The following is a 26,887-nucleotide window of genomic DNA, read 5'->3' as shown; positions in this document are numbered from 1 at the left end:
CGGCCAAAAAATACAGAGAAATGAATTTTTGCCCATATCGCCCAGCCCTACCCTCAAGTTGTTCCAAAAGAAGATATTTTGAAGAATGTTGGTAACCAACCAGCATACTATGGAAGTCAGTGGCTACTGTCATCTTGTTTGGTTACCAACATTCTTTAAAATATTCTTTTGTGGTCAACGGAAGAAAGAAACTCATACAGGTTTGGAACATTTTATGCCTTTAAGGTCAGTTTATTACATGGCTTTCCTGGATACTTGATTCTGATTGGTCAGTCACAGAATACTTGATTCTTATCAGTCACGCACAAAATTCTGCAGTCAGATATTTTTGTTTAATGTACTGTATTACTGACAACTGTACTAGGAAACTGTGCTAGTTTCATATCTGAAATAGTCAAAAAGGGGTCTCTTTTCAGCTCAAATCAATATTTTGTTTATTTATTTACTAATTTATTGGAAAGTAGCCATAATGTAAGTGCGAACTACATTTTTCTGTGCCAGATTTTAAAATATTTAGTTGTATATCTTTTCTGCTGTGCATTTATACATCTGTAGCCCTAATATTTTGATGCCTAATTTCACTTGAAGCCATGCTTTTGGTCTTCTCAGAAATAGTGATATAAATGATCATTGAATATCAAGATTTTAAAATATAATATTTTGAGCTAAAATATCAGTATTTGTTACTGCTGAAATCACTCGTATGAGATTTGTATTCTGTCATTTGTTGACGTTCTCACCTCAGCTTAAGTGTTTTTGTTGTGGTTTTTATGAGTACAGGCTCAGGCTTCAAATTAAAACTCTTGTATCTGAAGCTGAATCTGCTGTTGTTTTGTGTCAGGTCCAAAGAAATCGAAGCAGCAGGCTTAAACGGCGCTGATCCATTTAAAGAAGTGCGCATCCAGTCCGTGGTTGTGGAGTTTCTGCTCAGCAATGTGGAAGTTCTGTTCAGTGACTCCTTCACTTCTGTTGGCCGTTTCAGTGCAGGTATGTTGAACCAACAAACCTGTTTCTCTATAGATGTTTACACTCATCAGTAAACCACTCATTCCATCCGGTGTCTTAAAACAGCACTTTCATTAAACCGTCAGTGATGTTGGTTTTGTTCCAAAATCTAGTGAGCTGCCCACATAAGCAGCATTTTAAGGCATCATAGGCAAAAAGGTAAGCATTTTAATTATGCTGCCTTGAAAGATACTTAATTTTGGCAACAATATTGTATCCTTCAGGAAGAAGCCAATCCTGTAATGTGCCAATCTTAGTGACAAACTTTAGTTAGGATGCTGCTTATGCAGACAATGCACTATGTTTTGGAACAGAGGTGTCTGGTAAACTGATATAGTAGCACATGCACCAGATGTAATGCTGCTTCTGGCTTGTTTTCATTATGGAATTGCCACAGATTAAGAGAATGTGTTTAATGACTTCCTCTGCCAGCCTTTGGTTTAAAGTGGCATCTGATGCAGCCTCCAGGCCTTAATTTCTCCACAGTTTTCTTCCCTTCTGAGATGCAGCTATTCTTGTTTTCATATTTAACAGTGATATGTGACTCCTACAACAAGGCCTGTGACTTCCTGTCTTTTCTTTTTCATTCCTTATGACACAATATGAAATATCTATAATAATCAACATAAATTGAATATATTTCAGCTGGGTGATGCAGATAAATACATTTATTTAATGATGTTTTTCTTGATATTTAAACTACCATTTGGGGTCCGTTGTTTTTTTGTTTTGTTTTTAAAGAAATGAACAATTTTAATTAGCAAGGATGCATTAAATTTATCAAAAGTGACACTAAAGTTACAAAAGATTTCTATTTCAAAAAATTTTTGTTCTTTTTCATTTTTATTTATCATCAATTTTATTATCAAGAATCTTGGAATTAAAAAAAAAAACTGTTTCCACAAATATTTTAAGCAACACAATTGTTTCTTGAACATCAATTTATATTTTCATTAAAAAATTCAAGACAAATTTTGCACAAAATTAACCAGAAAAAAATGAATAGTTAATGATTTTTATTTGTATCCACCAATATGGAATATGTATAGTTGCAGTCATTTTTACTTAAATATGCTTTATTAAAGCAATTTAAATGATGTAAAATGCCACATGGGGACTTCTGTGAATATTTTTAACTCCAAATCTTTTTTTTTTTTGAATGATCAAAAAAACTTCCAAACCCTTTTGCAATTTAGTGAGGTTTAAATCAGAGACCCTATTAAAAAGTTTTTCATATTGCTCTCATATTTGCCAATTGCAATACAAAGGAGGTGATATAAAAAGCGAGCTGTGTGTTTCCATAGTGACAAGAGGGGCGGAGCACAAGATCTCACGCCAGCCCCGAACACGCCTGGTTAGTCTTCAGGAGGCGAGGGGGGAGTCCTGTTTGACTGACCCCTCCTGTCTGGACCCAGAGCTACGACGCTTCTCCGTGATATGAGACCCAGACTGACCCTCTGCAGTAGACACTCAAATCACAATCTGTTCTACCAGGAAAAACCTGGTCAAGCCAGCTTAAGGGGCCATAGAGACAGTACATACTGCTGAGTTAAAGGGATAGGTCACCCAAAAATGAAAATTACCCCATGATTTACTCACCCTCAAGGCATCCTATGTGTATATGACTTTCTTCTTTCAGACGAATCCAATCAGAGTTTATTAAAAAATGTCCTAATTCTTCCAAGCTTTATAATGGCAGTCAATGGGTGTTACTTTTCAGTAGTCTAAAAGAAGTCCAATAAAGCGTGTCCAACCATCATAAAAAGTGTCCCACACGGCTCCGGTGGGAATCGATGCTATCCCTTTAAAAACTCCCATGTATTGTTTCTGAAAAATCAGTAAGATGTATTCATGGATAGATGGATGGATGTTTACGCAAGAGTTTGGGCTCTGTAAGATTTTTTTGTGGAAGAAATTAATACTTTTATTCAGAAAGGACACACTAAATTGATCAAAAGAGACAGCAAGGACATATATACTTAATATTACAAATTATTTCCATTTTATATAAATGCTGTTCTTTTGAATTGTCTGTTCCTAGAAAAAATATGGTTTACACAAAAATAGTTCTGAAAGATCATGTGACACTGAAGACTAGAGAAATGTCTTTGCAACACAGGAATAAATTATATTTTAAAATCTAATAAAATATCACAGTTGCAACTGTTTTTACTATATTTTTGATCCAATAAATGCAGTCTTGGTGAGCAAGAGTTCTTTCTAAAATCTTACCAAGCCCAAACTTTTGAACGTTAGTGTATGCCATTTAGCTATGTAATTTTCCACATGGATGGATTATTTTGACAGCTGTTTATGTTCGAGGACAGCTGTAAAGACATCTTTTGCCTATGTAAATGACATGTTAAAACTGTACAGCACACAGGTGGATATAAGGCAATAAATTCTTTTGTTGACATTTATTAAGCAGTTTTTTGTCTTGTATGAGAAGAAAATCTTAATATTAGGCCAGATGTTTTTGGTTGCTATTAATTGATCTTTTCCACTCTATAAATTTGGTTTTCATTAAGTAGGACATTGAGGGAAATCATTTGGTAAGATGGGTGAATGGGATGGATGTTATAGTAAAAAATCTGAGCTATAGAGTATCTGTTTGTGGACTCAACTCTGAGACAATGACCGAAGGTAAAGTGTCATTTAGTTTTTTTTGTCTGTTATGTCCGCTTAAGTTTTTGTATTAATCATAGGTATCTTCCACAAATTAACCCCAAAAATTGCTTTGAGCAGACAGCTTTTACATGTTATGCACATCAAGCGTTGCAATCTTTCTCAAAATGCTAAAACGTGATACTTTTGCAGGCATATATTCGATTTCTCTACTCGTCTGATGTCCCAGACTTTACAGGCTTGCTGAGGCCCAAAAAAAGCTCTACGCAAGTACAAACACGAGCTTTCCTAGATATACAAGCTCAATTGCAAATCATAATGTAACACAAGTATGAACCGAATTCTCAACATTGTTAAAAGAGGAGCTATAAGGTGCATTACCTGACTTGACTTAGTATTGCAAATTTTGCATGTGAAATCTTAGTAAGCACCGGCAAAGCATGTGCATTTGTGTACTTGCGTAGAGTTTGTTTCTGGCCTTAACCACGTATGATTTTGTGAACTTCCAGTCTGTTGGCCAGCCCATGTATTTCTTCTACAAAGCTTGTTGCAGAAGAACTGCACAGACTACAGAAGCTTTGGAGGAGCTGATGTTTTTTGTTGATGCTTAGGTGTCTTGCCGTTTGCAGTGTATCATGTTGAATCGCATTTGTTGTTGAACGCTGTGCTCTCCGCTGCAGTATTGCATTTACTCGCTTTTGTCCTCTGGCTTAATGGAGCTGAATCTGAATTTTGTATTTTTTTTTGGTTTGCCTCTTTCTGACTCCACAGCACGACAGTCTCTGACCAGACCCAAGTCGTTTGTGTCCACCAGGCTTCTGTCTCTGGAGGAGGCGCAAGCTCGCACACAAGCTCCGCTTCTCCTTCAGGGATCTCCTCACCACTCTATCAGCCAGTTTCACACTGTACTGGACCTGCCTGCTGACAGGTGGGTTTCTTTGAACAAACTAATGACTTTTAAAGGAATGGTTAACATACAAATTTAATTATTTTGATTAATGATATATAATATATATTTTTTTATTTTCTGTTACACTAAAAAAAAAATTAAGAACGGTAAATTACAACATTTTAGTTAATGGGTGAGCTGTTACTCAGTACTTAATCATTTGACATGTTTCTTCTTGTTTCTTTTAGGAGGAAAAGAGGGATGAAGGTCCGAAAGTCGGCAGGTGGGAGCTGGAAGACGTTTTTTGCCATTGGGAAACCTACAGCGGCAGGTCGACGCAAACACACCAGAATCACCTCTTTGTTCCAGCCTGCTACCTCTCATGCAGGTATAAGAGATATCTTACATATTTCTTTAGATTGTAATTAATCCTAAATAGATTTGCATGCTGATGTTAGAGGAAAATGACCTGGTTTTTAGTGCTTTTTGTTTGCTTTAGGTTGCAGGGTGGACAGTGTGACGCTAAGGTCAGCAAAGAGTGAAGAGTCCCTATCGTCTCAGCACAGTGGAGCAGGTATGAATGACATTTGGTAACACCAGGAAGCAGTGTAATAAGATTTAAGACCTAAAAGATCAGTACTTTAAAATGTGAAAAAACGTATGTAAAAAAAGTGTAAATATTTAATCATTTTTCATTGTTATTATACAATTATTAAAGTGTGTGTGTATACTGTTCAAAGATTTGATGTCAGTAAGATTTCTTTTGAAATAAATAAATACTTTTATTTAGCAAGGATGCATTAAACTGATTAAAAGTGAGAGTAAAAATGTCTGTTTCACGTATGCTGTTGAACTTTCCATTCATCAAAGAGTCCTGAAAAAAGTTTCACGTCAAAAACAGCACAACTATTTTCAACATTGATGATAATAAGAAATGTTTCTTATTATGAAATCAACATATTTGAATGATTTCTGAAGGACTGGAGTAATTGCTGATGAAAATATGGTTTAAAATGTATTAAAAGAGAAAACAGTTGTTAAATTGTAATAATCCTTTTTTGTACTGTTATTGGTCAAATAAATGCAGCCTTGGTAAGTGAAAGACTTTTTAAAATATTTTTAAAATCTTACCGACCCCGGTAACACTTTATAATAACTTTCATTAATAAATCATTAACAAATATTATATAATGCTTAATGGATCATTAGTTAATATATATTCAAAGAGTTAGAAACATTAGATTAAACATTAGAATCATTTGACATGTTTCTTCTTGTTTCTTTTAGGAGGAAAAGAGGGATGAAGGTCCGAAAGTCGGCAGGTGGGAGCTGGAAGACGTTTTTTGCCATTGGGAAACCTACAGCGGCAGGTCGACGCAAACACACCAGAATCACCTCTTTGTTCCAGCCTGCTACCTCTCATGCAGGTATAAGAGATATCTTACATATTTCTTTAGATTGTAATTAATCCTAAATAGATTTGCATGCTGATGTTAGAGGAAAATGACCTGGTTTTTAGTGCTTTTTGTTTGCTTTAGGTTGCAGGGTGGACAGTGTGACGCTAAGGTCAGCAAAGAGTGAAGAGTCCCTATCGTCTCAGCACAGTGGAGCAGGTATGAATGACATTTGGTAACACCAGGAAGCAGTGTAATAAGATTTAAGACCTAAAAGATCAGTACTTTAAAATGTGAAAAAACGTATGTAAAAAAAGTGTAAATATTTAATCATTTTTCATTGTTATTATACAATTATTAAAGTGTGTGTGTATACTGTTCAAAGATTTGATGTCAGTAAGATTTCTTTTGAAATAAATAAATACTTTTATTTAGCAAGGATGCATTAAACTGATTAAAAGTGAGAGTAAAAATGTCTGTTTCACGTATGCTGTTGAACTTTCCATTCATCAAAGAGTCCTGAAAAAAGTTTCACGTCAAAAACAGCACAACTATTTTCAACATTGATGATAATAAGAAATGTTTCTTATTATGAAATCAACATATTTGAATGATTTCTGAAGGACTGGAGTAATTGCTGATGAAAATATGGTTTAAAATGTATTAAAAGAGAAAACAGTTGTTAAATTGTAATAATCCTTTTTTGTACTGTTATTGGTCAAATAAATGCAGCCTTGGTAAGTGAAAGACTTTTTAAAATATTTTTAAAATCTTACCGACCCCGGTAACACTTTATAATAACTTTCATTAATAAATCATTAACAAATATTATATAATGCTTAATGGATCATTAGTTAATATATATTCAAAGAGTTAGAAACATTAGATTAAACATTAGATAATGTTCAAACAAATCATTATTTCATGCAAGTTAAAATACTTAAAAATGTCATTAAACTTTCAATTTCATATGATCATGCACTTATTAAAAATCTACAAATGATTTTAACAGATGTTATAAAATGATTAAACTCTTGTGTTAATGCTCGACACTTGCTGCTATTGAGGTGTGATACGGGTAAGGTTAGGGACAGGTTTGGTGGTATGGGTTGGTTTAAGGGTTGGTTAAAGGGTCAAAAGTGTACAGGGGTCTATTTGATTACTATAAGGGAACACGGTTCAATCTGTTTATTTTATATTGTTTTGATAAATCAACATATTTAAAAAAAAAAAATGTTTTGTTTTCCCCTGTTTATTTATGATTCAAGGAATATCCTGTTTAATGATATACTGAAGAGTAGTATACTAATGTGTGTTGAGGCAATAAAAAACTTTTTTGCACCAACATTACGATCCGTTATGTCTTTAAGTAAGCGTTTAGCTAAATTTAACCAGTCACCCTTTACACAAACCTTATTACATTAGCTTGAAGTCTAATGCCCATAAAGGTACTAAATGATTAGTAATCGTTTATAAAACATTTACAGATGATGAATAGTTTCAACTTTAGATTGGCTACTGCAAAATAATGAACAAATGATTAATAAATTATTAGTAAAGATGTGTGAATAGGGTAAATTCAGGTCTTTTGGGACACTTTTTGCCATTGAGATGACTGCTCATAAAGGTATTAATGATTAGTAAACATTTATAAACATTTGCAAATTATGAAAAGTTTCCACTTTAGATACTGGGTACTGCAGAAACATGAACAAATAATTAATAGATTATTTGTTAAGATGTGCAAATAGAGGTCTATTGTACACAACAAACAAAGACCAACAAATGAAGATCATATGAACTGAAAGTTTACTGACATTTGTAATTATTTTCAATTTACATAAAATAATCATATGTTTTATGTTAATGCATCCTTGCTAATTAAAATTGTTCATTTCTTTAAAAACAAAACAAAAAAACAACTGACCCCAATGTTTAGTAGTTCATTAGTAAACATTAACAAGAACATTATCTCATATTTCTAGCTATGTGAATATATATTAACTAATGATCTGTTAAGCATTATATAATGTTTGTTAATAATTTATAAATGAAAGTTATTATAAAGTGTTACCAAATTGGATATATAAATTATTGAAGGTATTGAAAAGTAAGAGTGATGTGTGATGCTCTGTTTTCTTCTCAGGTCAGGGAAAGATGCAGCGCTTACGAAGACCTCGCTCCAGCAGTGATGGTCTCTCTCTGGCTGCCTCTGTTGATCCGCAGCTCCTTCCCCAGCGTTCCCCATCTAGAATCCATCCAAGCCGCTCTTACGATAGCCTGCTGCCTGAGGAAACCCGTGATGCAGATGAGGAGGAAAATGAAGATGAAGAAGATGAGGAGGGTGTGTACATGTTGCCTGATTTTTCCCAGGAACCATCTGCCTCATGGATGGCAGAAGATGTCATTGACTTTAGCCCCACCTTCCTGGAAGATGGGCCAATAGGGTTAGTAAACACGGCTGTCGATCTTAGCGGCAACGAGTCCCCTCCTGCGTCCGCACCCCCTCCCTACCGGTGTCTGAGCCATCAAGCCCACACCCGGTCTGGTAGCCAGCGCTCAATCACAGAAGATCCAGACTCAGTTCTCAATCAATCTGAGGCCGCAGCCCGTCGGAGTTTGATCCTGGCTGCAGCAGCTCCGCCTCAGCAAGTGTTCTGTCAACACAGGCCCTCTGCAGTCACTAATGCTTCCGCAAGCACAGCCCAGCACCGTGAATCAAATCTAAGCCCATCCCACAGCCAGACGCCAGCTCCAGCAACCTCTGTACCCCCGTCTCAGCCCCCTCAAGAGAGGCGTTCCTTTACACGTAAAGTGGTTCATGCACTTTCACCTAAAGTGCCAAAATCCCCCCCTCTGGACATCTCTGATCCGATCGCCATCAGTGTACCTGCCAAGGTGAGCATAACATATTTGGTGATTTTGTTGGGGCACAGACATAATGTAGTGGTATTATTTGGAGTAAAACCTTTAAAGTGAAATCTATCCCAGTTTAATGTGCAGAGAACTACAAGTAAACCATTTTAACTCTTTTAAGGTTCTGGAAATGATTGGTGGAAGAGCTGGCGAATTGCAACCTGGACTTCCAAGCAGTGGACCACCTCAGCCACCCCAAATGATATCTATGCTCCTGAGGTCATGTGATTTTCAACTCTCAGAAAGCTGCCAGCAAGAGCTCAGCAATAAGTTGGGCCCCATCGCCAAAATCAAGGGTCCTAGTGAGTACACACTCTGATTATGGCCTACTGCAGTGGTTCCCAAACTTTTCAGACTGCACACCCTTGTCTATGACTGTTGTCAAGTACCACCATTGCCCTGTGTCAGAAAACATTATCATTTTGGGTAATTTTCCAAAATACGCAGGTTTTGTCCAATTGCTGTACATTTGCAATGAGAGAACTTTCTGACATAAATATATTTTTCCATGCACCACAAGTTTGGAAACCTCTTGTTTAATGTTAAAAATAGTTCATTCATTCAAGTGCCTACTTTTTTCCTAATTCCTTTCTCTCAAACATTTTTCAGGTATCTTGGGTCCCACTGGTTTTCCCCTTCCATCACAGCAGCCCCCTCCTCCACCCCCCAAGAACCCTGCACGCCTCATGGCTTTGGCTCTGGCTGAAAGTGCCAACAAGGCACTGCGGCAAGGTGCCTCACCCCCATACCGCCCCCGTCAGAGTGGAACCTCTCATGAGACAGACGTCCGCTTCCAGAGGTCCCTTTCTGCTGATGCGGGTGCTCTGCTGTCTTCTGATCCTAATCAGATCTACTCCACGGTGCGCCCCTTGTCTGTATGGAAGACTGAGGGTGATGATGATGATGGTGAAACTGCCACTGAAAAGCGTGCAGACAAATCATATGGTACAGAACCAAGGTCACCACCTGGGCAGGACACTGGGACTCTCTCTTCTGACAGCTCAGTCTCTGACTCTGGGACATCCAATTCTGAGTTGTCAGCTGCCAGTTCCTCTGAAGACAATGAGCGAACACCAAGCCCCATTTACAAGAATGAAGAACCAACTTCTCCAGCACAGCCCTCAAAATCCAGCCCACCCTCTTCCACCGAAGCCGTCCCTTCTCAGAGAAAACCCCCAGCATATGGGCGGCAGTTTTCTGCTCCACAGCTTCAGCAGGAGAAATCCAGCAGCCAGTCCAAGCCTGCAGCCCAACCACACACTCAGCTTCTGCATTCTAAATCAGAGAGCTCTCCACTGGCCCAGGTACGAGCCTTCCAGCCCACTCGCCCAAAAGTGCCGCCCAAGCCCCCTGATCTTGCTCCGTTGAGGGCTCCACTCTCTCAGACTGACCGGCATGATTACATGCGTCGCTCCTTGGATGCCACTCGCATTCGACGTTTGGCAGGTCCACCACAAGGGAACACACCACTTTCCAGAGCTTTCTCTGAGCGTATCAACAGTACCTCTGACATGCTGTCTCGCTATCATGCAGCCAGGATGGCCAACCAAGCTGCCCAGGTTGCACACCTTCCCCAGCAACAGCAACAGGCCCAGTCCACACCAATCAGACCAGTTGTCCCCTCCTCTGAAGACCCTTCCAAGATGGAGAACTTCTACTACGAAATTGGTGCACCTGAGCATCCACAAGTGCCACCCAGCTATGCACGCCACAGCTATCAAAATATGAAGCTGGATCTGGAAGGAAACCTTCGTCTTACTGATCCAGCCAATCAAAGGCCTATTTCCAGGGGTTACCCTCCTCCCTACAACCCCCAAGGACCTGGGGGCTGTAGGACTCCCCAGCTGTGGTCATCTGAGGCCACACGAGCTTGGGCCGCAGCACACTCTCATTCTTTCTCATTTTCTCATTCTCATTCTCACCATCACTCTCAGGATGGATCATCAGGACATCCTCCTAACCCCCGTCCCCAGCGTGAGACATCATCATCTGTCAGGTTGTCCCGCAGTGAAGTGCATCCTATATCCGCATCTGTTGGAGTGGGTTCCTCTGCTGGCATGGTGCCTCTGTCTGTGCACCAACGTAGCTTGATTCGCCCCCAGCGTTCCCCTTCAGCAGACCACACTGCCTCCCAGCTTCACCCCTATTTTGAAAACGGGAAGGTGTGTTACCGGTACTTTGAGGCTTCCAGACTGGAAGACTCGCCACTGAATCAGCATCAGCATGCTGTTTCAAAGCCATCTCAGGCCTCACCGGTGCAAGGAATCACAAAAGATCAGCCTGAGCACATCTACGTCAACTACCCTTTCCCAAACCCACCAGGATCAGGGTTTAATTCAAAGGGCTGGGCTACCACAGACCTTGACGAAAATGATCATCAAGCATCTGAGATGTCACCACCGGATGACAAACAGAAGCATTCAGAGCAAGAAAGTCCCACAGCTAACTTTGACAACCCTTCCCAGAATGATGTGTCCTCAGATTCCAAAGTGATCAATATAGCAGCATCTGCCTTCAATGCCATGCATTTCCGCAGTCGCTCAGATCCCCAAAGTACCAGCTCAGAGCCTGCTCAAGTCTTGACTGGGAAGGAAATTGCCTCCTTGCTAATTGAAAAGCTTGCAGAGGATGAAAGGGAGGGTCCTTCTGTGCTGTCTTCTTTGTCCTCTTCTCCGCACATCGAGCACCCTCCAAATCCCTACCCTAGCCAGCAGCAGCAGCCTCCACCTGCGTACAATATCTACACTCCAGGACCCTCTCGAGGGCACAGTGAAAGTCAGGTGCCACCTAGAGAGGGATCAGGACCTTTCCAACGTCAAGACCCCTTGCGGAGATCTTCCGGAGGCCAATATAGACAAGCTTTTGACGTCATGCCATCTGGCGACCAAGTACTTAAGTTTTACAGAAGCCAAGACTTTATCCCAGGTGCCCAGGGAGAAAGCACAACCCCTAATCCTTATCCCCCAAGACCATATTATCAGGACCCCCCATACCCCAATTGGGGCCCACAAGGCCTCCCAGACTCTTCCCACACATGCACTCCACCTACAGTGGCCTTCTCCAACTTAGCGCTTGGATCGACAAGAGGATATGGGCCCCAGAATGTGGCCAACCAATATAACCAGTACCCGTACCAGTCAGGGCCAGTGCTTCCCCAGTATCCCAACACACCACGACGAGATATTGTCCTGGATCCTTCTCTCCGACCTCCGGGGTTACGAAACCAGAGAGGCTTAAACCGGCAGGGAAGCCTGCCGGGCCCCAACTGGACCATCCAAACTGAAGGCCAGACCCGTAGTTACTGCTAAAGAGCACAACTGCCTCAAAAAATCCTGTGTCTTTAGATGATATGATGTAGACCGGTGTAAGCACTAGACTTTTATGTTTCCTGTACAAGTTAACACGTTGTGAAACTAATTGTGTTAACCTCCCCAAGGGGAGACCGAATGTACAGAAACAAAGTTAAGTGGGGTATGTCTTTACTAGTGTTTCTGTCTCAGAAAAACCCCATTGCTGTCCTGCTATTAGTGTGTGTATTGGAGTGGAAAAAGTGTACGAGAATAAGACATGAAGCAGTAAGGATCAAAGAAGTGAACCATAAAGTGGCTTAGATATGAAAACATTCCAGAACACACTGTGCTGTCCAGCAGAGGGAGTCAGAGAGGTACATAGCTGCTATTACTCTGATAGGCTAATTTGAGTTTTTCTGCTTTGGGTTTTGTTTGATTTAAGGTTCTTATTGACACTAAGTCATGCTGTACAGGGGCACAAGCTTGATATGTCTTTCTTCCTCCACAAAGTACAATATAAATAACCTCAAGAGATGCTGGTGGTTATATGAAACTTTATGAGTATGGCTAGTTTTTGTTATCTTCAATTTTTAGCAACAGTGGGATATTATTTCCATTTTAATTGTTTTTTTCCCCCTAAGTTATTGTAAGTTTTCAATGGAATGAGTTATTGTGAAATAGTTTTATTTTGCCTTTCTTGAATTTGTTTCAAAGAATGTGAAGATTAGGACTTTGAGTTTTTTTTTTTTTTTAATTTCTTTCTAAAGTCTGTGCGTGAATTTGTGTGTGAATGAATGTGTCTTGCACAGAGTGTCTGATGTTAAGCACATAAAAAGGAACAGTAATTGCAGAATTTTTTGAGAGGGTGTGTAATTGAGAGCGCATACTTCTGTGAGGTACTGCTTACTGCTCACTGTCAAATAATGTGTCAGATGATTTGTGTATCAATATTGGCATTCTAATCCAAAGCAAGTATTTCAGGTAGGTAATTTCACAATGTGTCACTCCCAGACATCCATGGATTTCTGTGAAGGAGGAATTGAATAATTGGTACTATTCACCACAAAACCCTGAACATTCATTCAATGCGTACAACACTTGTCTTATAAGACCTTATAAATGTAAAAGCAGTTTTTATCAGATACTGCAGATACCTATGTTCCAGTGTTTATTACTTAGTACTATAGTACCTTTCAGGTCATTAAAAATGTCCTGGATATTCTTCTAAAATTGACCAGCGATGGAATCTCTTTAAGATTTGTTTAATAATTGGTGCCTTCTCTTAAATAATTGATCATCTTTTTAAATCCTTCGTTATGAAAACAAATATTGAAGAGCTAGATAAAAACCCTATCCTAAACCCAGTTACCCCTATTTACAGTTTTCCACACTAGTAAATTCTAAATGAGAAAAAGATTGTGTATGAGTGTGTTTGAGTGAGAATGTGACGCTGTGTGTTTGCATGTCTGTTATCTCTGTTGTTTTAATACATATCTATGCAGTGAATAACCAAGGGGTTACGTTCCTTAAAAAACACTAAATATTAATGCTACCTATTTATGTCAGCACACCTGTGAGCGTGTACGTTCCAGTGAGAAAGGTCATGCATGTGGCTTTGAGGGTATATACATGTCCAACAATCTCCCCTTCAGCCTTTAGCACTTGGCGAAAGGCAGTTCATCCTATTTTGTAATATTTTCAAATATGTGAATTAAAATCTTGGACCCTGTCAGTGACGAAACCTGTAGTTTGGTGATTATTTTTGAACATATTTTTGTACACAGGTCAGATGAGATGGTCTAATGATGGGTGTTTTTTTTTTATAAGTATTACAGAAAATCAGAATGCAGGAAGAAGTTTTAAAAGTTCTAAAAAAAAGTTTTCAAATTAACCTTGATAAGTAACATTGTGATGGCATTTAACCATGAGACTAAATAACCTTCCTGTTGATGAGGCAAACCTGGATGAATATCCTGAGACTGAATGTTTGCATTTGCTATTAAAAGAAGTGTTGTTTCTAGGTTTTGTTTTATTTTGAGATGATTTTAATTCACAGGGCTTGCAGCGCTGCAGTCTCCACCCTCCGAGATGGGAGCATGAGAAAAGTTGAGGTCTTTCCTGACTGGGCATCCTGCAAAACCAGTCTGTTTCCGAGTATCGGGTGACACCCAGTTGAGTATAAATTAAAGCTGACATACGCAAGCAAACATGCCCTCCTCTGTTCTCTGCTGATACATTGACAAACTATTGGCATTAGATAATTATCCTGAGCAGTAACGGTTTGGGTGGTTCAGGGAGTGTAGAGCTGCCAGGCTTTTGTTGTCTTTTTGTTCTTGCTTTCTTAAATATTGTTTATTCCCCAGGGCATGTACCTGCATACAGCCTCAGCCACAGATTTTGCTGCGATCGCTCGCCTTTTTCCATCTGCGGTCAGTCGATGACACATGATGACACATCATCAGCACAGTCAAATGTTTATTTGATAAACAAACATTTGTCAAGTAAGTTATAAAAAAAGATGCTGCAAAGAATCTTACAAAACAAATGTCCTATTCATTGATATTTAGGCATTTTAGAGCAATTTTTATATTAAATATTCATGTAAGAAATACAAGCGTAGACTGTGGCATAAAGAAAAATTCATACAATCACTTGGAAGAACCTATCTGATAAATATTGTAAATAAAAGTTTAAAATGACCCCAGAAAAAAAAACACATCCATAATAAAACGTTAAATGAAAGCTATATTTGGATTAGTCACTTAGGCATGTTAATTTGGTAGCTTACAAATAACTTTTTTCCCCCAACATAATGAGATGATGCTCACTGCTCACTAGTTATTTCTCAAGTTTTTAACTTTGAGCATTATTGCACTTCATTATTCCATAAATGTTTTTTGTTTTTTTTAAGATTAACTTGTATTGAACCTGGAACTTTCCTTTTGTGCTAAATGGAAGTCAAATTATAGGATGTCATGAAATCCGAATGTATGATAATTATACAAGAATTCATGAAACCTGTCATATCAATTATCCATGTGCAATCAATCATCTGTAATATTCGGTGGCCGCAAGAGTGGAAGCATCTGTGCAGCTGGCAGATGTATCATGCTGAGTCCGTAGTTATTCCAGCTGCATATAGTAGATCATGGCGATCACTAATGTGAGAAACTGTAGGACAGAAGTGCATCAGAATAGTGAATCTCTATGGATGTGCAATTGAATTGTTCTTATATAATAGAACTTTAATTTATCTAGTTCATAGAAACATTTTAATACTTATAAATATTAATATAAATACATATAAAAATTAGCTTTAAAATCAACATATTGTTTTATTTTCATATCATTGAACATTAGTGTCCCTAGTATAATCCACAGTGAAACATTTTGTAATCAGGACACATTCTTGCATTCCCTCTGTGCTATTTTTGGTTGTTGGTGTATTTACACATGCATCACACTACATCTTTGATTTTTGCATAAATTCTGATTTTCAGCATTTTGTGGTGTGACAGGGTTTTTTTATTGCAAGCTTTTAAAGCGGTTTGAAGCAGGTAATTTAGAAAACATTTAGATTATATTACTTACCACTAATATGAGAACAGAGAAACCGTACCAGCTCACAGCCCAGGTGTAACGGCTTAACACAGATTCAATGTACTGGAAGCAACCCTGAAGTATCAAAACAATACAACAAAAAATTGACAGAAGCACCATGAAGTAACATGCAAAGTGACGCATCTAAATTGAATCATATATAAAGTTGTATCACTGCACAGTGGTTCTCAGGAAACAATTTTATAATTTGTAAATCGTCATAGAGAAAAATATATTTAAAAAAAAAAAGAAAAGAAAGAAATTTATCAATCTGGCCCTGACCTGAATAGCCCCAACATCATGCAGAATTATTTATGTGAATGAGAAAAATGTATATATGCCTGTTTATTTTACTGTCAGAATTAGTTGAAATTATTTGAATTTAAATTATTTGCATTCAAATTATCTCAATCAGAACAGACCACTTTGTGTTGTGACACCAGTTGAGAACCACTGTCTGACAACTAACTGCTTTATTTCCTTCCTTTATTTCCAACCAACTGCTTTATTTCCTGCAAGTAATGCAGGTTTACTGCATTAGTTTGTTGCTGTCTGTTGTATTCTGTATATCAGGTGACATGTTACGAGACTTAATCGTTACCTTTGAGAATATGGTGGTGGCCTTGCCAACCTTACAGCCTTCTTTATCTTCCACCTCAAAGGTACTCAGTCTCTTGCAGCAGCTGAGGGGCCAGATGTATGTAGAATTGAATGTCTGTTTAAAGGTGGAGTTATACTGAAACCAGTCTGCCGGACCGTCTGCTCCACAGCACTCGACCTGATGGAGGAGAAGGTGGGATTAATCAATCTCAGTACAATCAAGAGAAAAATGTACATCAGCTGAATTCTACACTAAAAATGCTGGGTTGTTTCAACCCAACTTTGGGTCAAATATGGACTAACCATCTTTTGGGTTAAACTTTTATTTAAAAAAATTAACCCAACAGCTGGGTTAAGTCCATATTTGGCCCAAAGGTGGGTTGAAACAACCCAGCATTTTTTAGACTGGTTTATATATATTAATCAATCAAGTTGTGTTGCTTAGAAAACAAAAATGCACTTTACTTGCAGAATTCTATATGAATCCATCAAACTGTGCTGCTTTACTCTTTAAAAAAAATGCTGGGTTGTTTCAACCCAACTTTGGGTCAAATATGGACTAACCCAACTTTTGGGTTAAAATTTTAATTAAAAAATTTACCCAGCAGCTGGGTTAGTCCATATTTCACCCAAAGTTGGGTTGAAACAACCCAGCATGTTTTGTAGAGTGTTTGTAAGCATAAAATTCGAAGAATAAACATGTGGTGACATTTACTGTTGTTTGACGAGTTTTCACGGCCGGAATCCAGTAAATTAATCGACAACATAAATCTGTAATTTTATGTGAGGGTGATAGATTTCCCCTCGCTGTTTCCATTTAAAAATGTTTTTTTATTATTATTAATCATTTTGTTTCTTGACGCAATAAGCAGCAATTTTTACCATGGATATGGTGGTTAAAAACAACCTTGATTCCCTCTGCATCCATTACTTGTGGTAAAATCACTGAAATTCAGTACATCTCAAGTCTTACTATTTATATGAAGCCAGCAACCCATCAAGAAGATATATGATCAATCTGTTGCAACAGTTATTCTCAGCGGTTTATGTGAGGACAAACTGGTTTGTCCACTCTCACAAGGCAACAGAAAGGCATGTTGTATCAGGTCTGAGCTGAAAATTAAGGTTTTTCTTTCCTAATATTATCTAAATGTGTGTGTGTGGTTTTTTTTTAACCATGATCCTTGGACAGGTGTAAGGTAGTTGTGTTCGTTAAAAGCCAAGAGGTCATCATTGGTGTTCTGTTTACCTGTTCCATCACTCTGTTCCATGTCTGTGTAATCTGCTTTCCTTGTGTGCTGCTGTCCGCATAGTATTGCAGCATCTGTTTCTTTACAAAGTTACTGTTCCCAACCAGCTATAATAAAGGAAAGAGGATTTTAAAAATAAAGAAAAGGCTAACTTTATCTCCATTATAAGTCTGCTGTTGTTCCATTACATATGATTATGACATTTTAGACTGTAATTTACAGGACAGAGTACAAACAACAGAAAACTTTAGGAAGAGAGAGCAGGAATACAGTACAGAGTGGCTGGTGACTGTACTCACATAATCCCGGTTGGTCGCTGCTGTGATGGCGGATGCGCATTCAAACAGAAAGATGATGAACATTATGATAAGGTACTGAGGAAGGATGACAGTTAAAGATAATCAGTTAAAATTAATTTCGACATTTCAATTGTCTCACTGAAGGTGATATTGAATAATTGTGATTAATGTAATTATGGAAGGTATTAGGATTGCTGTCTTCTATGAAAACCTACCACCATCATGAATCCACGGCTTCTTTTCAGGGCAGCAAAGATGCCAAAGATGCATGTGAGGAAGAAGGCAAAGCCTGTAAAAATGGCAATCCAGGCTGCAGCAAAGATATCATCTTTCCCCGACACACCAGATATGGGGTAAAGTTTATACCCGTCTGCTGCTACCCAAATGCCCACTGCGAATAATGCCAGTCCTGCAGCCTGAAGGGGAAAATACATTAAAAAAAAAGTACTAAGTGACAACTTGGATATTTGAGCTGATTAAACACAAACATATGACATTTTACCCTTGTTTCACAGACGAGGCTTAAACCTAGTCCCAGGCTAAAATATAAGTCTGAGCTGTTTCAGCTGAAAGAAACTTGCACTGACTGATCTTAAAATGTGACCCTGGACCACAAAACCAGTCTTAAGCCGCTGGGGTATATTTTTAGCAATAGCCAAAAATACATTGTATTTTCTTTTATGCCAAAAATCATTAGGATATTAAGTAAAGATGTTCCATGAAGATATTTTGTAAATTTCCTACTGTAAATATATCAACACTTAATTTTTGATTAGTAGTATGCATTGCTAAGAACTTAATTTGGACAAATTTAAAGGCGATTTTCTCAGTATTTAGATTTTTTTGCACCCTCAGATTCCAGATGTTCAAATAGTTGTATCTCGGCCAAATATTGTCCTGTCCTAACAAACCATACATCAATGGAAAGCTTATTAAATGACTCTCAATTTCAAAAAAATTTACCCTTGTGACTGGTTTTGTGGTCCAGGGTCACATATGTCAGTGCCCTTGTTTTGTCCAGATGCACACCAGTAATGTTTTTTTTTCTTTTAAATAACATTCATAAAAATTACTTAAATGTCCTAATTGAACTATGGCCTAATTCTGGTGAAACCAGGCCTTTACAACAGAAACATAATCTTTGTATTATTCTGTTTCAGACTTACAGCAGCGATTGCATTCAGAGCAATAACTACAAACATCAAACATGTCAAGGCTCCTGCACCCATGGCTGTAGTGTGTTTTTCTGTCTGGCCTCGTCACACTTTCCTGAAGAAAAATACTCAAGATTATTTATAAGGTAACGGTCTGATCTGTGGTCACTGAGAATTTTTTTAAAAACAGTATAACAGTGTATATTTAAAATACAGTATAGATTATAAAGATAATAAATCCAAAACCAAACACATAAGCAAATCAAAGTGGACTAATATGCTGTTAAAAATAGAAAAAAGTAGCTGCTCACGGACCCACCTGTTCCAGTCTGAGACTGCACCTGCTTTACCTCTACCTGTCTGTATTCGGTTCATTTACTTTTGTGGACACTTTCACGACGTCAAACCTGTTTGTCGTGTGTTTTTTTTTGTTATACAGGCCACATGAGATGGGATGGGCAACTTCACTCCCTGTGTTTTTACCACCAAGTACTTTCAGTTAATCCAGATGACATTTTATTGAAATGATTACTAAATGAATCTAGGAGTGTCTATATTAAGGAAAACGGTGACAGTTGCCATTGCTATTTCAAAAACATTTCAATTTACAGTGTGAACAATGTACAGGTGCATCTCAATAAATTAGAATGTCGTGGAAAAGTCAAAACTCAAATTGTGAAACTCGAGTATTAAATAAATTCAGTGCACACAGACTGAAGTAGTTTAAGTCTTTGGTTCTTTTAATTGTGATGATTTTGGCTCACATTTAACAAAAACCCACCAATTCACTATCTCAACACATTAGAATATGGTGACATGCCAATCAGCTAATCAACTCAAAACACCTGCAAAGGTTTCCTGAGCCTTCAAAATGGTCTCTGTTTGGTTCACTAGGCTACACAATCATGGGGAAGTCTGCTGATCTGACAGTTGTCCAGAAGACAATCATTGACACTCTTCCCAAGGAGGACAATTAAAAGAACCAAAGACTTAAACTACTTCAGTCTGTGTGCACTGAATTTATTTAATACATGCGTTTCACAATTTGAGTTGAATTACTGAAATAAATGAACTTTTCCACGACATTCTAATTTATTGAGATGCACCTGTATACAAATAGTAGTCCAAGCCACTCAAAGTAGGATTTATATTTAAAAAACCTTTAAGTCATGTCTGTAGAAATCAAATACTGATGTGGCTTCATTTATTGTATTGAATATATTTTTAAAATATTTATAAAGGCTTTTTAAATTAAAATCCTTACCTTGGAGTACTGTTTTTGTATGACATCTAAATGTACCTGTTGGTCTTGTGCTCAGGGAGAAATGCTGACCTCGGCTGGAGCATCACACCATATACAACAGCATATAAGGTGAATTCATAAATGCCACAACATTTTCCTTATTAGTAGTAGTACTGACTAAGGTAAGCATCACTGTAACTATTTCTAATACTTAGTGTTGAACAAATCCAAGTCATCCAATGAACCAAAGCACAATTAAGACTTGATAATGATCTTGTTTGAATTGGGCCAGTAAGCAACCATCCAGAAATTCCTAGCAACCACATAGCATCATACTAAAAATACTCAAAACACCTTATTATCAGCTTAACAATTAAAAAACGTACATATGGTGGGAATCTTTGCATGGACAAGCATCACTCACAATTTCAAAAAAATGTATTGTTATTATTTATCTTTGGTGGTGAACAGGGTTGCCAGGTTTTCACAAGAAACCCCGCCCAATGGCTACTGAAAACTAGCCCAAAACTAGCCCAATCGCGTTTTGAGGGGGTCCCCAGTTAAAAATCGCATTCCGGGGGTAAAATACATGTTTTTTGGCTGGGTTCCCCAACTAAAATTCGCATTCCAGGGGATAAATATCATGTTATTGGAGTCGCTTCAACCCGCGGACATGAAAAACAACCCGCAGCAACAATGTTAAAGTAGCCCAATTCCGCAGGAAAACCGCGGACTTGGCAACACTGGTGGTGAAATAACATGTGTAGAGTTATAAAGACTTGAAAATCTGTGGTGTGGATGTGAATTCTACCTCTCCTGAAACTTTTCAAAATTCCGAATTTCACAAATGTTATTAAAAACTATTAAAAAAAAAAAAAAACCCCGGTGGGAAAAAATGGGTTAAATGGAATTAAGTACACCATGATGCTTTAACAAACTTAAACGCCCTGAGAACTGTTTACAATGTCATCTAGAAACCTTGTCAAACAAAGTGTTGATTTTAGCACAGCTGACTGTCCCGCAAACACACTCATCCAGGAGGACTTAAGGACGGAGGACGCACTTTTGCAGCTTATTGTTGCTCGAGAGCAGGTGAGCATTGATTTATTGTATTGTGTTCTGTTGACCATATTTTATCTGTGAACACTGTTTGTCAAATTCAATCATTAGGCCTGTATACCATTGGTGTTAGCAGTAGGTACACAGTGTAGCTAGTGTAAGCTGTATTATGAAATGTTTTTTTGTTTGTTTCAAGGTACAATTGAAGATGGAACAAAAACTTTCAGATGAAAAATTAAAATGTATGCTCGCCCCTTGGAGGTTTTCCCTCAGGGCACCTGGATTTGAAAACAGGCTGGTGACGGCTCTACAACTGTTTGAGCGTTTCCCTTTAGACATAGCTGTGACTGGAGGAACACCGGAGGCTAATGCTCAGCTGGCTTCTGCAATCTGTGGGCCAAGTGAGGAAATTGAAGAGGAGGAATGGGAAGCTGGTGATGAGGAGGAAGAAACAGATGAGGAAGAAGAAGCAGAAGACTGGGAGGAAGATGAAAGTGCAGATGAGGAACCTAGTATAAAGTCTAAGTTAAATACTAATCACCAGAGCAGCAGCAGGACGAAACGTGTTCGAATAGCAGAGCATGCAGAATATATAGGGAGAGGCATTCCTGATTTTGACTCTGTGATTTTACACCGTCAAATCCCAAATGTTCGTGTGTGGACTGTGCAGGGCCATCCAACCTCAAATTCCATTATTAACCAGACCAACCAGCAGTATGACTCCACATGCTATGATGTTCTAGTGGTTCTCACTACAGAACGGCACAAGGAGGACCACATGTGGCTCAAAATGGAATTGCATGGCAGAGATCAGGATTTTTTTCTGGTTCAAGCTGAGCGGGACTGGGACGTGGTCAAGGAGAAGCCTACAGGGCCGTGCATGACCTGTGCCTGGGAACGAATGAGAACTCGCAAACTGGAGTTGCAAAAGAGAAGTAAGGAAGTATTTGGAGAGACGGCCGATTCAGAAGCAGACAGCAAGAATGCTTCAAACGCATCCCAAGTTCCAGAGTTTGTGAAGATGAAGGATGTCACCAAGGTGCTTGCTGAAGCCCTGCCTGAGCTTCGGAAGAAGGCTTTTAGTCAGTTTCTGGTGGTGATTACAAAGGAACTTCGGATTCCTAAATTACTGTCTGGTGACACACAGTAAGTCAGCTTCTTTGTGTTTTGAAATGTTTGATATTACTCAAACTTGATTTCCATTTGAACCTTACTGAAATAACAGCCATTGCTGGTTACACATGTCCTGGGGTCAACATGTTCATTGGTCCTGGAAGAGCAATCGTGTCAAAAAAAAAGTTCTAACCCAATCCCTACCCCTAATCCAAACCCAAACTTAAAATAACCTAACCCTTAAACTAGAGGCAAAAGGTGGGCTGATAATAATGGTGTTCAATGGAACAACAATCCTAAATTCTAATCCAATCCCTACCATTAATCCAAACCTAACCCGGGGTTGTCAGTCCTGCTTCTGGCCAATGTCCTGTAGAGATTAGTTCCAACCTGCTACAATACATCTGCCTGAATGTTTCTAGTAGAGGTCTTGAAGACCTTGATTAGCTGGTTTATTTGTGTTTAGTTACGATGGAGACTAAATTCTGCAGGACAGTGTCCTTCCAAAAGCAGGATTGGACACCCCTGACCTAACCCTTATACTAGCGGGAAAAGATACTTTAGGTTGATAAGAAATCCCCTAACCCTAATGTTAGCCCTAACCATAAAATCTGATTGGTTGTTAGTAATATTCTAGGACCAACAAGGATGTGGACCCAGAAGCATGCTTAACTCAGTGTTCAGTTGCTGGAAACCATGTTGTGTTTTGGACATTGGTCCACAATTTGGGATGCCGGTGTGCTTGTGTCCTTACTAGGCTGATTAACTTGCTTAACTAGCTAGTTATTTTGCTCATTAGGAAGTCTATGTTGATCCACTAGCTTAGTTTTGTTGTTAACAAGCACTAACTGGCATAAAAACAGTATGAAATAGCATGAAAATCCATTGTTCATGAAGCTTTATGGCATTGAATCTGGGTCAGGGCAGACCTTATATTTTCTTACAGCATCTACATTTATCTAACAAATTGGCTACATTTGCTTCTCAGGTTTGTGGTCTCAACTGCTTTAAGGTCGAGGAAGATAAACCAGGATGATCTTGATCAGATCACCAAGCTCTCGCAGCCGAGAGATCTCACTGACAATCCTTCCAAGCTTCAGGCCATCCTTGCCGCTCTTGATCACTTCCGGCTGGATATCGGTGTGCTGGGTGAGACGGGCTGTGGCAGCTCCAGCTTGGTCAATGCCCTCTTGGGCCTGGAGAATGGTGATGAACGAGCTGCCTCAACCGGTGTTATTGAAATAACCAAAGAGGCTGTGAAGTATCCCTATCCCTCCCCCAACGTCTGTCTTTGGGACCTTCCTGGGATTGGAAAAATAAGTGATCTTGGCAGCCTGTCTTGTGCTTCCAGCTCTTCTGAATCTCAACGCATAACATCTGCACTCTCTTTGTGTGATGTATACATACTGGTGTCTCCTTTGAGGCTTAGGTTGGGAGCCATACAGTTGCTGCAGCAAGCATCCTCCCTAGGGAAAGAATGTTACCTGGTGCTTTCCATGGCAGACTTGATTGAGGAAAAATCCATTGTAGAGTTGAGGCAATGGACTGAGGAAGTCTTGGGTAAACTGGGTCTCCAGCAGAGCTTTTTTCTGGTGTCTGCTCATCATCCAGAAACCTTGGATTTACCCAAGCTGAAGGAGACGATGAATGCAGCCTTTCCGAGTCATCAGAGAGTTGCTCTTGCCAGATACGCAGCAAAGCAACTGGACGGAGATGTATTCTGGAAAAGATCAGATTCTTGCAAATTTATGTAAATAATTAAAAAAGGGTATATTCTCATACTCAAGCATATTTTATTAGGGAGGGATTTCTGTTTGTTTAACTCACTCTCCAAATATAGTTCATCCCTATATGAGAACCACTCTAGTCAGATGCAGTGTATTAGCTAGTGACTAAAGCCTTTTTTGTACGTGATGTTTATTATTATTTGTCACTTTTTTTTAATTTTCAGGCTACCCATATCTTCCTGAATTCTTTTGTTCAGACATAATGTGAATATACATTCACCCATTTAGATTTTTTTCTTTAGAATTAATTCTTGCGTGCCACCGTATTTGCAAAACATGCAATATTTCATGCAATTGGGCGAAGGTCTAAATATTGTAACCTTTTGCAAGATATGATAATGTTGTATTTTTTCTTTTCTGTTCATGATTAATTTGGTTGAAAAATAAGCCAATAATTTTGATATTGATATTTACATTTTGTGATGTGATAAGTGGTGTTTGCCCGTGCAAAACCTGCCACCACATTGTTAGGGTTGCTAGAGTGTTGCTGTGCAGTCACTGAGGCATTCAGAGTGTTTTAGTGAGTTGCTAATGTATGTGGTTGCTACGGTGTTTTGGATGGTTGCTTAGTGGTTGTATGTTGGCCCAAATCAAGTCTCTATGATATTCGGTCCTTTCTTCAATAAGCCACATGGTTTGATGTAAAATGTAGCACAAATTGTGTGGGAAAATGTATGCTGAAGTTTATACTTAGGGTTTGTAGTTTAGTACGACTTATCAGATTTTCACTTTCATCTACAACAAGTATTCGATCTGCAAAGCCCGTAAGAATTTACATTTAAGCAGGTGTGTCAGGAAACAGGAACCGGTCTATTGGTTCCTAGTGAAGCATGGGTGAAGTGAATCTGACGACCGTATCTTCATCCGTGCCACTCACACCATTTAATTTCTGTGATGGAAAACATGGGAGCTGCAGTCTAATTATTCACACGACCCCACCCTCCAGTGCCTCTGGGTGAAGCCATCTGTGAACGTTAGTTACTCCGCTTTGTCCAGGGAGGAGCCACAAATCACTTTCCTCAAAGCCATAGGGCAGCACTAACATTCAATTTTAAACTCACCCATCATGAAAGCATGACAGATTGGTCCAGAAAATGCTCAGTGTGCCGTGAAATGCCTGCACTGCTGATGAAAAGACGCACCGTGCATGAACATCTCGCAGCATTATTTGTGAACATTTGATGATCACCTTGGGGACATTGGCTGTAGTACCACACGGTGTTTGTAGGGATAACCGTTTGGCCTTAAGCGTGAAAGACGACTAAAAATGTAAGCTGAATGAGCAAGAGTCAACCAGTCATCTGTCAGCTGAAGACTTGTATGCAAACAACATGAACCTTGTAAGTAATGGATTGTCAGTGCAGTGTTACTTGATGCCAAAGCTGATGGGAAAAATTAAAAGAAGAGTTCGGGAGATGAGAAACCCAAATGCTATGGTGTCTTCAGTGGATCTGAGTCACAACGAGAGCACACGACTGGCTATGGATGCTCTCTTGGACAGAGGGACTGATGGATACCAGGAAGTGCTGATCAAAGAGAATGAAGCAAACTTTCTGTCAGCGCAGGAGAAAACGTACATCTTAAACAACATTAAAAAGCCTCTCACTGACCGTGAAGAGGCAGACCGTGATGAAGGGATTTCCAGTTCTCCATCAGTTTCTTCTGAGACATACTTTCCTGCGGTCACAGAGAGTGAGCCTCCACTTCTTGATTACGGCTGGCCTGTGGCTGACTGGAGTTACCATCTGCAGGGGAAATTTACTTTTGGAAATGCATTTTTAAAAAATCGTCAATTGTAGCATCTAAAAACACACATTTAGCAAATACATTTATATAAATTTTATCTAAAATTGTGTTGTTAAAAAAAATAGATAATTAGTTTATTTCAAGTAGCAGCTCTTTACTCTCCATTCACAGCAGTAATTGCAAAAAGAATGCTGTTTTCAGACAAATTTCAAACACTCCCATCTTCCATTGTAGCATGGAAGCCCTCCCCAAACTCACACTGCTGGTTGAGCCAATGCATTTCCATCGATTGCTATTTATGCAGAAACTTCACCTTTTACTAAGTCTCACGTTTGAGTGTTTTTCACTGATGACACTTTTACTTTGTCATAGTCTCACCTGGCTATCCTGGCAGGTTCACAGAAGCTTGGCCATACTCTTCAAAGGCAGCGGGGTTAAACCTTTCGACCTGGAGTTTCACAGACTCTATGCCACTTCTAAACCAGTCCCAGGATTTACCTGCCACACATCAGATCCTGGTGATCTCTGCCTACCCATTGAGAAACTCCAGATCCCGATGGGCCCGGCCGTAACTGCTGGAAACACTCCCGACCACCTACAACAGAAACCTCGTCAGCCCAGGAACCCGAGTTTCCCAACAACTCAAGTCCTGGCCAGACAAACCAGCTATCCAAACGTCACCACTGGACCGCAAATATCTCAATGGCTTCCACGGAGGAACACGATCCATCATCCCATTGCTCGTCAGTCCCCAGATTTCAATACGAAGAGCCAAACTTGGCGTCCAAAACAGGGCAATCACATCAACAGAGGTGTTCCTGCAACTTCCCATTGGTGCTAGAGCAGGTTATTGTAATGCTTTATTAGACACTGGTGGTGGGTAGATTGTATTGGTAGATGTAGAAATTTATGTATTT

At 39.0% G+C, this 26,887-nt stretch overlaps 4 protein-coding genes across 7 annotated transcripts in view; 3 read left to right on the top strand and 1 right to left on the bottom strand.

Annotated features, from left to right (window-relative positions):
• Positions 1–13,850, top strand: part of arhgap33 (Rho GTPase activating protein 33) — a 77,024-nt gene extending 63,174 nt beyond the window's left edge. For all 4 annotated transcript variants that reach the window (XM_016240246.1, XM_016240247.1, XM_016240250.1 and 1 more), the window contains 7 exons: positions 842–987; positions 4,402–4,558; positions 4,768–4,907; positions 5,019–5,093; positions 8,060–8,811; positions 8,951–9,131; positions 9,439–13,850. In XM_016240246.1, the coding sequence (XP_016095732.1) occupies positions 842–987; positions 4,402–4,558; positions 4,768–4,907; positions 5,019–5,093; positions 8,060–8,811; positions 8,951–9,131; positions 9,439–12,137 (4,150 nt within the window). In that variant the 3' untranslated portion in view covers positions 12,138–13,850. The remainder of the gene's footprint in view (positions 1–841; positions 988–4,401; positions 4,559–4,767; positions 4,908–5,018; positions 5,094–8,059; positions 8,812–8,950; positions 9,132–9,438) is intronic.
• Positions 13,851–14,581: 731 nt separating this feature from the next.
• upk1a (uroplakin 1a) lies at positions 14,582–19,406 on the bottom strand. Its single transcript, XM_016240251.1, has 8 exons — positions 19,342–19,406; positions 19,035–19,137; positions 18,084–18,284; positions 17,869–17,943; positions 17,569–17,676; positions 16,321–16,497; positions 15,711–15,794; positions 14,582–15,290 (listed from the first exon to the last, which is right to left on the bottom strand). Exons 2-8 carry the CDS (start codon positions 19,095–19,097, stop codon positions 15,243–15,245), a joined length of 756 nt encoding a protein of 251 aa, XP_016095737.1. The 5' UTR covers positions 19,098–19,137; positions 19,342–19,406; the 3' UTR covers positions 14,582–15,242.
• Positions 19,407–21,532: 2,126 nt separating this feature from the next.
• LOC107556960 (uncharacterized) lies at positions 21,533–24,191 on the top strand. Its single transcript, XM_016240228.1, has 2 exons — positions 21,533–22,470; positions 23,426–24,191. The coding sequence occupies exons 1-2, from the start codon at positions 21,533–21,535 to the stop codon at positions 24,189–24,191; spliced, it is 1,704 nt and encodes a 567-aa protein (XP_016095714.1).
• A 959-nt stretch (positions 24,192–25,150) lies between these two features.
• On the top strand, positions 25,151–26,833 carry LOC107556956 (protein FAM83A-like). Its single transcript, XM_016240225.1, has 2 exons — positions 25,151–25,996; positions 26,104–26,833. Exons 1-2 carry the CDS (start codon positions 25,556–25,558, stop codon positions 26,809–26,811), a joined length of 1,149 nt encoding a protein of 382 aa, XP_016095711.1. The 5' UTR covers positions 25,151–25,555; the 3' UTR covers positions 26,812–26,833.
• Positions 26,834–26,887: the final 54 nt, after the last annotated feature.

Source organism: Sinocyclocheilus grahami, unplaced genomic scaffold, assembly GCF_001515645.1.
Source record: "Sinocyclocheilus grahami isolate Dianchi unplaced genomic scaffold, SAMN03320097.WGS_v1.1 scaffold585.1, whole genome shotgun sequence".
Lineage (NCBI taxonomy): Eukaryota > Metazoa > Chordata > Actinopteri > Cypriniformes > Cyprinidae > Sinocyclocheilus > Sinocyclocheilus grahami.
The sequence above is the reverse complement of the archived record's forward strand: the minus strand, read 5'-3'. Positions and strand labels throughout refer to the sequence as shown.